General features: G+C 46.6%; 1 protein-coding gene across 3 annotated transcripts in view; it reads right to left on the minus strand.

The window, feature by feature from the left end:
- SLC13A3 (solute carrier family 13 member 3) overlaps positions 1 to 13,004 on the minus strand; it is a 105,138-nt gene that overhangs the window by 37,312 nt on the left and 54,822 nt on the right. For all 3 annotated transcript variants that reach the window (XM_015148894.3, XM_015148893.3, XM_077951901.1), the window contains 2 exons: positions 12,559 to 12,824; positions 9,593 to 9,756 (listed from right to left, as the gene is read on the minus strand). In XM_015148894.3, the coding sequence (XP_015004380.2) occupies positions 9,593 to 9,756; positions 12,559 to 12,794 (400 nt within the window). In that variant the 5' untranslated portion in view covers positions 12,795 to 12,824. The remainder of the gene's footprint in view (positions 1 to 9,592; positions 9,757 to 12,558; positions 12,825 to 13,004) is intronic.

The raw sequence follows: 13,004 nt of genomic DNA on the forward strand, positions 1-13,004 counted from the left end.
GTGCAAGGAAACAGGAACAGCAAGCACAAAGGCCCGGCAGTAAGGAGGCGTTTGGCTGAGATGAAGAACTGAGGAAGCCCCACATGCTGGGAAAGAGGTGTATAGGAAAAGCATAGGGGAGATGGGGGATGGGGACGGAGTGGGCAAAGGCCAATGGGGACTAAATCAGGGATGGGGTCCTGCTGCAGGATTTAATGCCCAAGACAATATGATTTACATTTTGCAAACATCTCTGGGCCTGGTCCGAGAGAATGGATGTAGGGGAAGGGGTAAAAATGGAAATTGGGAGCCCAGTTCTGGATCTGTTGCATTTTCCATCTAAGATGATGGTGGCTGGATTTGGCTGGTGACCACAGAGACCCTGAGAGTAGTAAGTGGTGGATGTGTTTCAGCTGTTTTGAGATAAGAGCTTGGTGCAACTTGGAACCCAGAGCCCAACTGGGGCACATGAACCCTAGCCAACTGATCCATTAGCAAATCGCTGTGGAGTACCTGCCATGCACCTGGTGCTGAGTGACAAAAGATGAAAGTCCATGCCCTCATGGAGCTGATATCCGGTGGGGGGGACAGACCACACATGACTAAGTAACATATGCAGTATGTCAAATGAAGATGCATGCCATGCGAGGCAGGGAAGGAGCCAGGCATCCTTGGGTGAGACACCAAGCCTCAAAGAGAGCCTGATAGAGAAGGAAAATTTGACTTCAAACCAAGACCTGAAGGTGAGGGGGTGAGCCATGCAAACATCTGGGGCAAGAAAGAGCAGGTGCAAAGGCCCTGGGGTGGGAGCACACCCAGGAAGCAAAGGGGAGGCCAGTGGGGCTGCAGGGGCCTAAGGGAGGAGAAGAGTAAGAGGAGGCAAGGTAAGAGAAGTGGCAGGGGGTAGAGGTGGTAGGAAGTGGGTGGGATCATGCAGGGATCTCAGAGCTCACAGGAAGGACTATGGCTTCTCCTCTGAGTCATGTGGGAACTAGGGTAGCATTTGAGCAGAGGAGGCTCAGGACAGGAGCTGACTTTGTTTTTAAAGTTATTTCTCTGGTTGAGTGTGGTGGTTCATGCCTATGATCCCAGCTACTCAGGAGGCTGAGGCAGGAGGATTGCTTGAGCCCAGGAGTTTGAAACCAGCCTGGGCCAGATAGTGAGACCCCATCTCTAAAAAGCATTTTCTAAAAAAATTAGCTGGGCATGGTGGTGCATGCCTGTAGTCCCAACTACTCCAGAGGCTGAGGTGGAGGATCAGTTGAGCCCAGGAGTTGGAGGCTGCAGTGAGGTATAATCATGTCACTGCACTCCAGCTTGGGTGACAGAGAAAGACCTTGTCTCTTAAAACAAACACACAAAAATAATAAAGTTATTGCTCTGCTTGATAGACCAGACTCCCCAGCAGCCTTTGACAGTGTTTTGGGGAAAAGAAAATTAGAATGAATTAAATGTTCTTGCAGCTCAAACCACCACTAAGAGTAAAATAACCCACCCCTGGGAGCTGGGTGTGTGGCTGGTGGCCAAACACATCAGTCTTGGGTTCAAATCCTAGTTCCATCACTTCCTATCTGACTTTAGGTCAGTGGTTTCCAGCGAGGGCCAATTCTGTACCCAAAGGACGTTGGGCAATGTCTGGGGGCATTTTTGGTTATCACAACTTGGGTGGAAGGGCAAAGTACTACTGGCATCTATTAGTTAGAGACCAGAAATGCTGCTAAACATCCTGCAATACACAGGTCAGCCCACCCCAGCAAAGAATTATCCCACCCAAATGTCACTGGTAACGAAGTTGAGAAACCCTGGTTAGGGTATATCCCTTAATCTCCCTATACCTCAGTTCTTTAATTTATAAGATGGAAGTAACTACTCTAGGACTGTCATGAGAATTACAGAGTTAATCTACTGCTGGGTGCAGTGGCTCACGCCTGTAATCCCAGCACTTTAGGAAGCTGAGGTGGGTGGATCACCTGAGGCTGGGAGTTCGAGACCAGCCTGACCAACATGGAGAAACCCCGTCTCTACTAAAAATGCAAAATTAGCTGGGCGTGGTGGTGCATGCATGTATCCCAGCTACTGGGGAGGCTGAGACAGGAGAATTGCTTGAACTCGGGAGGCAGAGGTTGCGGTGAGCCAAGATAGCACCACTGCAATCTAGCCTAGGCAACAAGAGCGAAACTCCGTCTCAAAACAAACAAACAAACAACAACAACAACAAAAACAAAAAACAAGAGTTAATCTGTTAAAAGCAGAGATCAGCAAACTTCTGTAAAAAGCCAGATAGTAAACATTTTAGGTTTTGGGGGGCCATGAGGTCTCTGTCATAACAACATATCTCTGCCATAGGAGCAGAAAATCAGCCACAGACAACACATCAATGCTTGAGTGTGGCTAAACTTTTATTTGGGGGACGTCAAAAAACAATTTGTTTTGTTTTTTCTGAGACAGGGTCTTGCTCTGTTGCCCAGGCTGGAAGGCAGTGGCACGATCTCAGCTCACAACAGCCTCGATATCCCGGGCTCAAGTGATCCTCCCACCTCAGTCTCCCAAGTAGCTGGGTCCACAGGTGTGTGCCACCATGCCCGGCTAACTGTTGTGGGTTTTTTTGGTTTGTTTGTTTGTTTTTGTTTTTTTGTTTTTTTGTAAAAGGGAGGTCTTGCTCTGTTGCCCAGGCTGGTCTCTAACTCTGGGGCTCAGCCGATCCTCTCACCTCAGCCTCCCAAAGTGCTGAGATTACAGACGTGAGCTACCACGCCTGGGCTGAAATTTGAATATCATATAATTTTTCACATGTCACAAAATATTTTTCTTCTTTTGATTTATTTCAACCACTTAAAAATACGAAAACGATTCTTAGCTCCCAGGCTGTATAAAAAACAAGCAGTAGGCTGGATGTGAAGGGCCACGGTTTACCAATCTTGATACAAAGACTTCAACAGAGCTGGGCAGTCCCAGCTACTCAAGAAGCTGAGCGGGGAGGATTGCTTGAGCTGAGGAGGTCAAGGCTGCAGTGAGCCGTGATCATGCCACTGCACTCCATCCTGGGTGACAGAGCAAGACCCCATCTCAAAAAAAAAAAAATAAAATAAAATAAAATAATAAAAAAAAGAACGAATTTAACAGGAAGCTGAGTACTAGCAAAAGTTCAGTAAATATGGGTTACCATTGAGAAAGAAGAAAACAGAGCATAGGGAATGATTCTAATACTCAGAGCCAGGTTACTTTGTTCTCCTGTTGGACTTCCACAATCTAACAGAACACTGACCTCAGACAAAGACACTCTGAGACTATGCAAGTCCACTTCATAATCTTGTCTAAGGGCAAGGTGGCTGTGACACCCTCAAAATCCCAACATCCCCCTCTCTTGCTAAATGAGTTACTTCTCCTTCTTTACCCAGCTCAGAATTGCCTCTGGTCTCTCTCAGTGCCCAACCTCCAGCCCAGATCCTGTCCTGGGTTCCTTTTAATACCCTCTTCCTGAGATACTCAGGGTAGCTCATGGCATGTGCGCCCCACCCCCTCACTGCTGCTGTAAATGATAACTCAGCTTGTTTCATTACTAGTGTATTCCTGGGGTCTTTGGTGAAGGCCATTGACACTCTTTAGGGACCCAAGCAAGACACAAAAGAAGTTTGATTTTTTTTCTTTTTCACAAGGGATTTTCCTTCACATGGAAGTCAGGCCACATACACAGCCATGTGGACATTCCTTGTCTCGCCTGCGGCTTGGGGGAGTCTCTTCCCCACCACAGGCTGCTCTCGCGGTACCCCGTTGGTACTGAGGGAACAGGATTTCCTGGTGGCTGACTGTGTCATTTTTCCTGTGCCTGGAGCTGGCCCTGTTGACCCCCTGCGGGGGCCTGAAGGTGAAAGTTGAGTCAGCTGCCCTGGGCCATAGGAATAAGGGCCCCTGGACACGAGTGCTGGGAACAGGTCCACATGCCATGCACGAGGCCAGGGTCCAGGGCACTGAAGTAGGAAGCGAGGGACTATTAATAGCACACTAAGGTTGGGGGCAAAGTTGTTCCCAGGGGATGGCCAGAGAGTAAGGACTCTGACTTGGTGACCCCCAGCCCCCACCATCTCTAGCTCACTCTACCCTCTTCCCACCTGGGTGCTGTGCAGGTGTCTCCTTTAGGCAGCCAGGGTGGAGAGCAACTCGTCTGAGGTTACAGATAGGGAAACTGAGCTCACCAGTTTGCCACAGCCCCCATCTGACCCCGTTTGCTCTGCATCTGAGTTGAAGAGCCCTGATAAGAGATTGTATGTGCTATAAATAAGGCAGTGAAGGATATTTGTACACGCAGAACTCTAGACAGTAATTAGCTTTATCATAGAAGATCAGGAAGGAGTTTTGCTTTTTCCTTATGGAGATTAGCAATGTAAAAAATGTTAATACCAGGGATTTTCTGATGATGATGATGATGATGATAAAGTCATGAAGATGAAACTGGAAAACCTGGTGCTGAGCGGAGCTCTTAGGCATTTACGCAGGATCCACGCCTGTGCTTCCTGTGACCTCAGTGACCCAAAAGACCACGTGGAAACAGGCCAGTGGGGCAAAGTCCCCAGAGAGACTTCTCTGGGTCCAGAAATTGCCAGTTGATTAGAAGCTTGATGCTTCTGTAGGGTCCTATTCACATCATACCAACCCTTGAGTTTGTGTCAGGCCAGGGGACAGAACTTGCACATTTATGATCTTACAGCTGTCTCCAAGCAGCCTTAGAGAGCTATGCAAAGTTTATTACCTTCCTCTTGACAACTGGGGAAACTGAGGCCCAGAGAGATGGGCTAAAGTTGGGATCAAGAGGACCCAATCGGTCAGTGGCAGAGTCAGCATTATACCCAGAACTTTGGATCTCCCACCCCCTGAACCTTGGTCCATTTCCAAGGCACCCACCTGGCACTTAGCAGGTCTGACGTGAAACTGATAACTCTAGTCTAGCCTCCCTGGTATGACTAAGATGTTCTTAAAGTTTGACACGAAGAGTGCCCTCGGGAAAGAGTTCTTGTGTCAAATTAGGTAAACAGCACTCCAGGGAAGGTCAAAAGCCCCCAAGTGAAGCAGGCTTATGTCCATTTATTCATTTAGCCCTCATGCCAGCCTAGGTAGTGAGGATTATTATCCCCGTTTTAGGTTTGAGGAAACTGAGGCATAGAACAGTTAGTTCAATGGTCTATTTGTGTATTCATTAATTTTACACATTTACTGAACATCTACTATGTACCAACAGTGTCTTAGGTGCACAAGACTGCATCAGTGAAGATTCACGACAATGAGAAAGATTGATAGGCCCTTCACGGAGCTTGGAGTCTATGGAGGAGACAGATTGTAAACCAGGAAGCAAATCAATCCTGCTCAAGTAGGAGGGGAAATGCCAAGGTGCATCGAGGTAGAAGGTCTTATTACCTGTGCCTCCAATGCCTGGAAGTCTCACAGGTAGTTTTTAATACAACTGCCATATATTAACCACTTCCTATGTACCTGGCTCTTGTTTCTCACGTAAGAGGCAGCGTCCTTGTTTTATAGATGAGGAAAGTTGCAGAAAGTGGGTTAGCTTATGGATGAAGACAATGCTTCACCCAACATTAAAGACCCTTGTGTTGTGAAGGGTGGTATCCTGGGCCTTCCTATAAAAGAAAGATGTAGATGGCAAGCTAGCTTTCTATGGACAGAAAAAAAGGAGGGGAAAGAGTTTAGATTCAAAAGCCAGGTGGAGGGCCAGACGTAGTGGTTCATGCCTGTAATCCCAGTGCTCTGGGAGGCCAAGGCTAGAGGATCACTTGAGCCCGGGAGTTTGAGGCTGCAGCGAGCTGATTGCACCACTGCACTCCAGCCTAGGAGACAGAGGAAGACCCTGTCTCTAAAAAACAAAAACAAAATCCAGGTGGGTCCCTTACTGGCCAAGGAACATTGGGCCAATCATGGCTGTGAGCTTCAGTTTCCTCCTCTGTAAAATGGGCATGCTAATAGTGCCTCCCCACAGGGCTGTGGTGGAGGACCTAATGAGAGTGTGCATGCAGAGGGCCATTGGCAAAGCCATCGGTCACATGGCCCCTGGGTCGCCCAGATAGTGCAGGGCACAGAACTAGGTAAAGGAACTGGAGAAATGCAACGGGGCTGCCCTCCAAGTCTGAGGACCTCTGGAGTCTTATCCAGATAGACCCACCCTGCCCTGGGTTCTGCCTCCTCTGTACCAGGCACCATGGCAAGGTGCTTATAAGCACAGATTCTGGATTCAGACAGAGCTCAGCAAATCACCATGTTACTTTGGGCAAATCATTTTGCTTCTCTGAGCCTCAGTTTCCTCATCTATAAAATGGGCATCATTACCTCCCAGTACAATTACGAAGATCAGATGAGCTAATGAGTATTAAAAAATTAGCATGGTATCTGGCATGTGGTGTTTGCTCAGAAAATGAGAGCTCAGCTCACATGATGATTATGGTTGCTGCTGGTGCTACAGATGTCCCTCATGAACCTATAGCTCCTAGCAACTTCCTCGTGCCTCTCCTAGCCCACTGGCAGAATCTCTACTCCCTCCACCCCTGTCCTCGCCTCCTGCCACCTGGTCAAAGCTCAGAACTGGATGAAAGGGAATAGCTCTCTTTGCACTGGAATTAGCCTTGTTTTAGGTCTTTAACCAAGTCCTTGATCATTAACCAAGTCCTTCTCCCCGATCCCATGGCCTGTAAAGGCAGGTATCTATCCCAACCCCCAGGGTCCCCTCCCTCCTGACATCCTGCAGCATGGGAAAAGACTCTGGACTTCACTGCATGGCCACCACTGTGTGTGGCCTTGGGCAAGTCCCTTCCCCTTCCTGAGTCTCAGATTTTTCATTCTCATAATGAGGGACTTGGCTTTCAATCATTTGCTTTGCCACTTCGTAAAAAGTCTCATGTGGGAGGCAGAATAATGGAGCCTGAGAATGCAGGCTCTGAAGTCAGCCAGCCTGGATTCAAAACACCAGAGCCACTGTTTGGAAACTGGGTAACGGGGGGTGGGGGGACTCTTCTTAATTCCTTCCTCAATTTCCATTTCTCTAAATGAGGTCAATGCTTGTTCCATCTCATTCAGATATAAGGCCCACCTAAGAGTCCGCACATAAACTAAGTGCACAGTAAACATTGGTTATCATTGCTTAGAAGCTCAGTGTACAAAATGAATAAACTGAGTCTAACTAGGGTTGAAATGGAGGAAAGGGCAGAGTCCCAGGTGCTTGCTGCCACCCCAGGGTGACCATCAGGCAGTTCTCTTAAGGGAAACAGTTTGAAAGTCAAGAAAGCCAATATTGTACAGCTGGGGTCAGTGACCAAAATATGCAGCCCCAATCCAGCCCGCCGCCTGTTTTTGTGTGGCCTGCCAACTAGGAATGGCTTTTACATTTTGAAATGGTCGAAAAAAATCTATAGAAGAATATTTCCTGTTATGAAAATTATATGAAATTTTCATTTCAGCACCCATGAATACAGTTTTATTGGCACATTGCCACACCTGCTCGTTTGTTTTATCTGTGGCTGCTTTCTCACTGCAAGGGCAGTGTTGAGTAGTTGCACAGAGTGGCCCACAAAGCCTGCAGTATTTATTATTTGGTCATTTGTAGACAGAATTTGTTAATCCATGCTATAAAGCTTCTCTTCCCTTCCTCATGGAAGACCCCACCCCTGCGCAGAGCTGACTCTGCCACTTTGCCAATGCTATGATCCTGAACACATCATCTCACCTCTCCGAACTTCATCTGTAAAGTACATATAATCATTTCTAGTGTTCAGGGCTGCCGTGAAAATAAAATAAGCAGGACCCCTTAGTGTATGACAGGGAAATACTCATGTGACTGTCAGTGAGGTTAACTTAGATAGTACATGGATAAACATTTAAGTTTTAACAGATATATATTTAATTTATTTCATATTTTAAAAACTAGAACTAGCACACAAAACCTATGGTTTCATGGATAATGCTTGTTGTGTTCACTTAGGTAAATGATCCAAAGCCACAGGGGCAGATCTGCCATCTATCTCCTAAGATGTGGCTCCTGTCTTTGGGTCTCGGGTGCCATCATATTCACATTCCACCTGGCAGAAAGGGCAGAACCCGGAAGTTGTACACATCACTTCCACTCACATTCCATTGACCAGACTCAGTTACCTGACCAAGTCTTATCACAAGAGTAGTTTCAGCCTTTCCTCAGAGAGGAAAGCACTGGGTTCTATTCCTAAAAGAACAAAGGAACAATCGATGCTGGGGTTAAACTAGCCATTTCTGCCCACATATGTATCAATTCAAATCTTCCTTTTAAAATAGTTATGTAAATTAAAAGTAAGGCATTTTAAAGTGACATGATGTGGCAGCCACTTTGCAACCATAAGACCAGGGGAACCACAGAGTCGCCAATGAAAAGTCATGACATCATTGTGCCTCTGAATTGATCCTGGACTTCTTTAACTTCACTCTGTGATTTGGGAAAATCATTTCCCTCTTGGAGCCTGAATATAGTCATCTAAAAATACAATGGCTGTGTACGTTTTGTTTTGTTAAGAACACAAGTTCAGAGGATTGAGGGAATCAAATCCCTCTGTTCATAATACGTTATCACTATTTACTGCACAAAGCTTCTATTTTCTATAATTGATTGGGTCTTTTTAGTCCTTTCTCTCCCCATTTCCCACTCTCACTCTTGCCATAGCAACCATTCTGATATGTTTAATGTGTAGCTTTTCATTATACATTTCTTACACAATGTTTTGTCGTTCGTGTGTATTTTCAGCTTACATATGGAGGGTGTATTCTAGATCTCATTCTGGTTTTTACCCGCAATCATAACTGCTCTGTGAGATCCATTTATAGAAGTGTATGGTTCACTAATTCTTCTCTCTTTTAAAAGCAGCATAATGCTCAATGGCATGTACCCACCATTTTTGCCTTTGCCTGTATCGCTACATGCCTAGCGATAAAGCCCATGTAGCCACCAATCCCCACACCACAGAGAGCGCTACAGTGAATATCACTATGTGTGTTCCCTCCTGGACCTAAGAGAGGATTTCTTTGGTGTCTGGGAGCAACACTGCTGGGTTACACAGTATGAACACATTTAATGTGATTAAATCCTTGCACAAGATCCTTAAGAAACTCTAACCCAGTCCACACTCTTTCTAGCAGTGCACGAGAGTTCCTGTGGCCCCCATTCCTGCCAACATGGGGATTCACCAGCTTTCTTATTTCTGCCTGTCTCATTGATTAAAATGTCATTGTTTCAATTTGCATTTCTCTGAATACTGGTGATGCTGAGCATCTCTTTGGATGCTGTAAAACAAGGTTTAATTACAGTACCTACTTCATAGAGCTGTTTTGAGAGTTAAGGGAGATAATGTATGTAAAGAGGTCAACTCACTGCTCAGTATACAGTATGTGTTTAATAAAAGCAAATTTTAAAAAACCAAGGTACCATGATTTCTTATCTAATTATCAGTCATTGTCATAATTAAAACATCTGACACATAGCAGGTGCTCAATAAGTGTGCATGCCCTTGGCCTTCCCTGACATCCTTTGGACATCCCATTCCCACTTCCAAATCCTGGTGGAGTTGGCCCCAATTCCTTTGCACAGCCTCACCTGTATTCTCTTCACTCTCCTGGCCGGGGTCCTTTCGAACCTCCTTCTCACCAAAGAGACTTTTCAGGATGGCATTGGCAATGGGAAGCATCATGGCAGTGGAAGCAGTGTTGCTCAGCCACATGGACAGGAACGAGGTGGTCACCATCATCCCCAGGATGAGCCTGCAGAGCAGATGGCATTAGAGACAAATCCAGAGCCCAGGGCCCAGGAGATCCTCTGGTCCCAGTTTGCCATCCCTGAGGAATCCAATCCATCCATTTTACAGATGGAAACTTGAGACTCAAAGCAGAAACCAAATCCACTCACCAGGTTTATTTTAGATCTAAGAAAACTGTGGTTCAATGTGTTTAAGTGAACTGTCCACAGGTACCCAGGTTATAAAGATATCTCAAGCCTGACGTTTTCTCTTTCTTGCCCCTAAATCCTCAATGACAGCCATTTCAGAAAAAAGTTGCCAGGGCACCAAGACACTCCACTATCTTTCCCTCGTGGCCTTCTCAGCTTTCTCCCCCTTTTCCCCTCCCATTCTTACCCCGCTGAGACTCTGCTGAACTTCTTACCAGCACCCAACGCCTTTACTCCTCTGCCTCCCTGCCTTTGCTTGGTCCATTCCCACCAACAGAATTTAAGTCTCAGGATTTTTTTCCTTTATATTGAACTCTGAATCCACCTGGAATTTACTTAGATGCATAATACAAAGTAAGATGTAAATCCATTTTTTAATAGAATAAACCAATTATCCCAACTCCCACCATTTATTGGATAATCCTTCCTTCGGATCTGGATTTCCTTTAGATTTATTCTGTTTCAAAAATTGGTTTTCAGACTTGTGTCTTACTGTTTTAGTTATTGTAACTTTAGAATATATTTAAGAGCGGCCCTGCTCATTCTTCAAAGTTAAGCTCAAATGTGACTTCCTCCAGGAAGTTCCCCCCATCCCTCTACCTCTCATGTGGGCTCTCACACTATGGTGTGCCCCTTGGAGATCAAATTCCGCTTGGCATTGGAATCAGTTCCATAGATGGAGTCTGTCCCACAGGACTGGCAGCTCCTCTAGGAGGAGGCGCAGCTACAGAGCCTAGCAGAGCAGTTGGCACAGAGATGATACTAGAAACCTAGGAGTCATCCAGAACCTTTTCTTCCTACGCTCTCCCCTGTGTCAATTTTATCACCCAAATTGCTCTCAAATCTATCCAATCTGTTCATCTCCACTGCCACCTCCTAGTCCAAGCTGCTACTGTCTCTTGTCGGGACACTCTAAATGGCCTTCTAACTGGGATGTATCAGCTTCTCATTCTGGTACTCTCCTATCTGATCTCTACAAGGCAACTAAGAGGAATCTTTTAAAAAATGCAAATCTGAAGGAAATGAGATGTATTTGGAAAAAAAAATGCAAATCTGGCCATGTCACTCCTCAGCTTATAACCCTTAAAAGAACAGATTTATAACTATAAGTCTATGGATATAATTCAGAACTGGATTGGGGGAAAATGTGTATCTTCATTTTGCTAACATCTAATCAAATTAAGCATTTCCATCAGTGATAAACGGTCAACAAAGTTCAGGTGTATGAGAAGTGCCTGAGGCTCTGTCACCCCCAAAAAAAAATCCCTGACATTTTCTCTGTCTCTCTCTTTCTCTCTTTCTTTTCTCTCTCTCTTTCTCTCTCTCTTTCTTTCTCTCTTTTCTTTTTTGAGACAGGGTCTCACTGTCACTGAGGCTGGAGTACAGTAGCGTGATCTTGGCTCACTGCAACCTCCGCCTCCTGGGGTCAAGTGATCCGCCCACCTCAGCTTTCTGAGTAGCTGGGATCACAGGCATGCACCACCATGCCCAGTGAATTTTTTGTATTTTTGGTAGAGACGGGGGTTTTGCCATGTTGGTCAGACTGGTCTTGAACTCCTGGCCTCAAGCGATCCACTTGCCTCAGCCTCCCAAAGTGCTGGGATTACAGGCGGGAGCCACTGCGCCTGGCAAGATCCCTGATATTTTAAAATGACATTATAATCACTGCAGACATCTTGAAATATCAACACTCAAAGCTGCTCAGCATTATGGCTATGATCAGGCCCATCGCTTGGTCTTGCCGGTTGCTGTGTTAATAAAACGGTACCTACCTGTACCAGGGCGCAGGTGTCTGTGTTTACAAAAAAAAATTAGATAATTGCATTTTGCTGTAGTTGTTGTTTCAAACTCTGTTGTGCTTTATGCATTTAAAAAACATTATTCTGGGAAGATCCTTAAGATTCACCAAATTGCCAAAGGGGTTCATGGAACAAAAAATAAGATGAAAATAACACCCCTATTTTAAAGGCCACCCAATCCTCTACGAATAAAAGTCCAAATCCTAACCAGAGGGCCTGAGGCTCTCTAGGATTGTGACCCTGACTCTCCTTCCCTTCCAGTCCATCTTCCCATATCCTCTGCATACCCCCGACCTTCAACTCCCACCTGATCTTCATCACCTAGGCAGGTAAATAGCAAACAAGAATGCTAACAGCCAGCATTGTCTGCTCAGGTGTAGGGGATTTACCTGCATTTGCTCATCTAATCCTCACTAAACTCTATGAGGTGAGTGCCACTACATCACTATTTCACAGGCAGGCAGAGGTTAAGTCATTTTTCAGAGCAGGTCATCTGGGATTCAGCCCTGAGCAGTCGGGGTCAAACTGCCAGTGTGGCCCCCTCCAAAACTGTGGGACTGGAATCCCTGGGGGTGGGGCCTGGGGGTCAGCATCTCATCTCCCGCACCTTTGAGAACAGCTTTCCATGATGGGCCTAGTGCTGCGTCTAGCATGCAGCGGGTGCTTGCTAAATAGCTGAGAAATAAATAAATAAATAAATGGTGGGAACCGATGAGTTTCTTGGCCTGGACGAGTAAACCAAGAAGAGCAGGTATAGGCTCCAGAGGTGTGGTCCCTCTGCCTCTCCGCTGTAGGGCTGGAACCGTTACCTGTTCTTACCTGGCCGGCTGGACTCCAACAAGCATCAGGATCTTGAGGGCGATTCGCCGGTGCAGATTCCACTCCTCAATGGCGCTGGCCATGATCAGGCCACTGAGGAAGAGGAAGTTGGTGTCGAGGAAGTACTGGGGGCAGACCTTGTTGGAGGGCAAGATGCCCATGAAGGGGAAGAGGACGATGGGCAGCAGCGCTGTCACTGAGAGCGGCAGGGCCTCCGTGCACCAGTACACCGCCATGAGCAGGATGATAAACAAGCAGCGGCCTTCCTGCAGGAGGAGATGCATGCTCAGAGGGTCAGTGGGGCTCAGGGCAGAGCGGGAAGGAGGCCCGGGGCTGGGGGCAGAAGGGGAAGGAGGCCCAGGGCTCAGGGCAGAAGGGGAAGGAGGCCCAGGGCTGGGGGCAGAGGGGGAAGGAGGCCCAGGGCTCAGGGCAGAGGGGGAAGGAGG

Source organism: Macaca mulatta, chromosome 10 (assembly GCF_049350105.2).
Source record: "Macaca mulatta isolate MMU2019108-1 chromosome 10, T2T-MMU8v2.0, whole genome shotgun sequence".
Lineage (NCBI taxonomy): Eukaryota > Metazoa > Chordata > Mammalia > Primates > Cercopithecidae > Macaca > Macaca mulatta.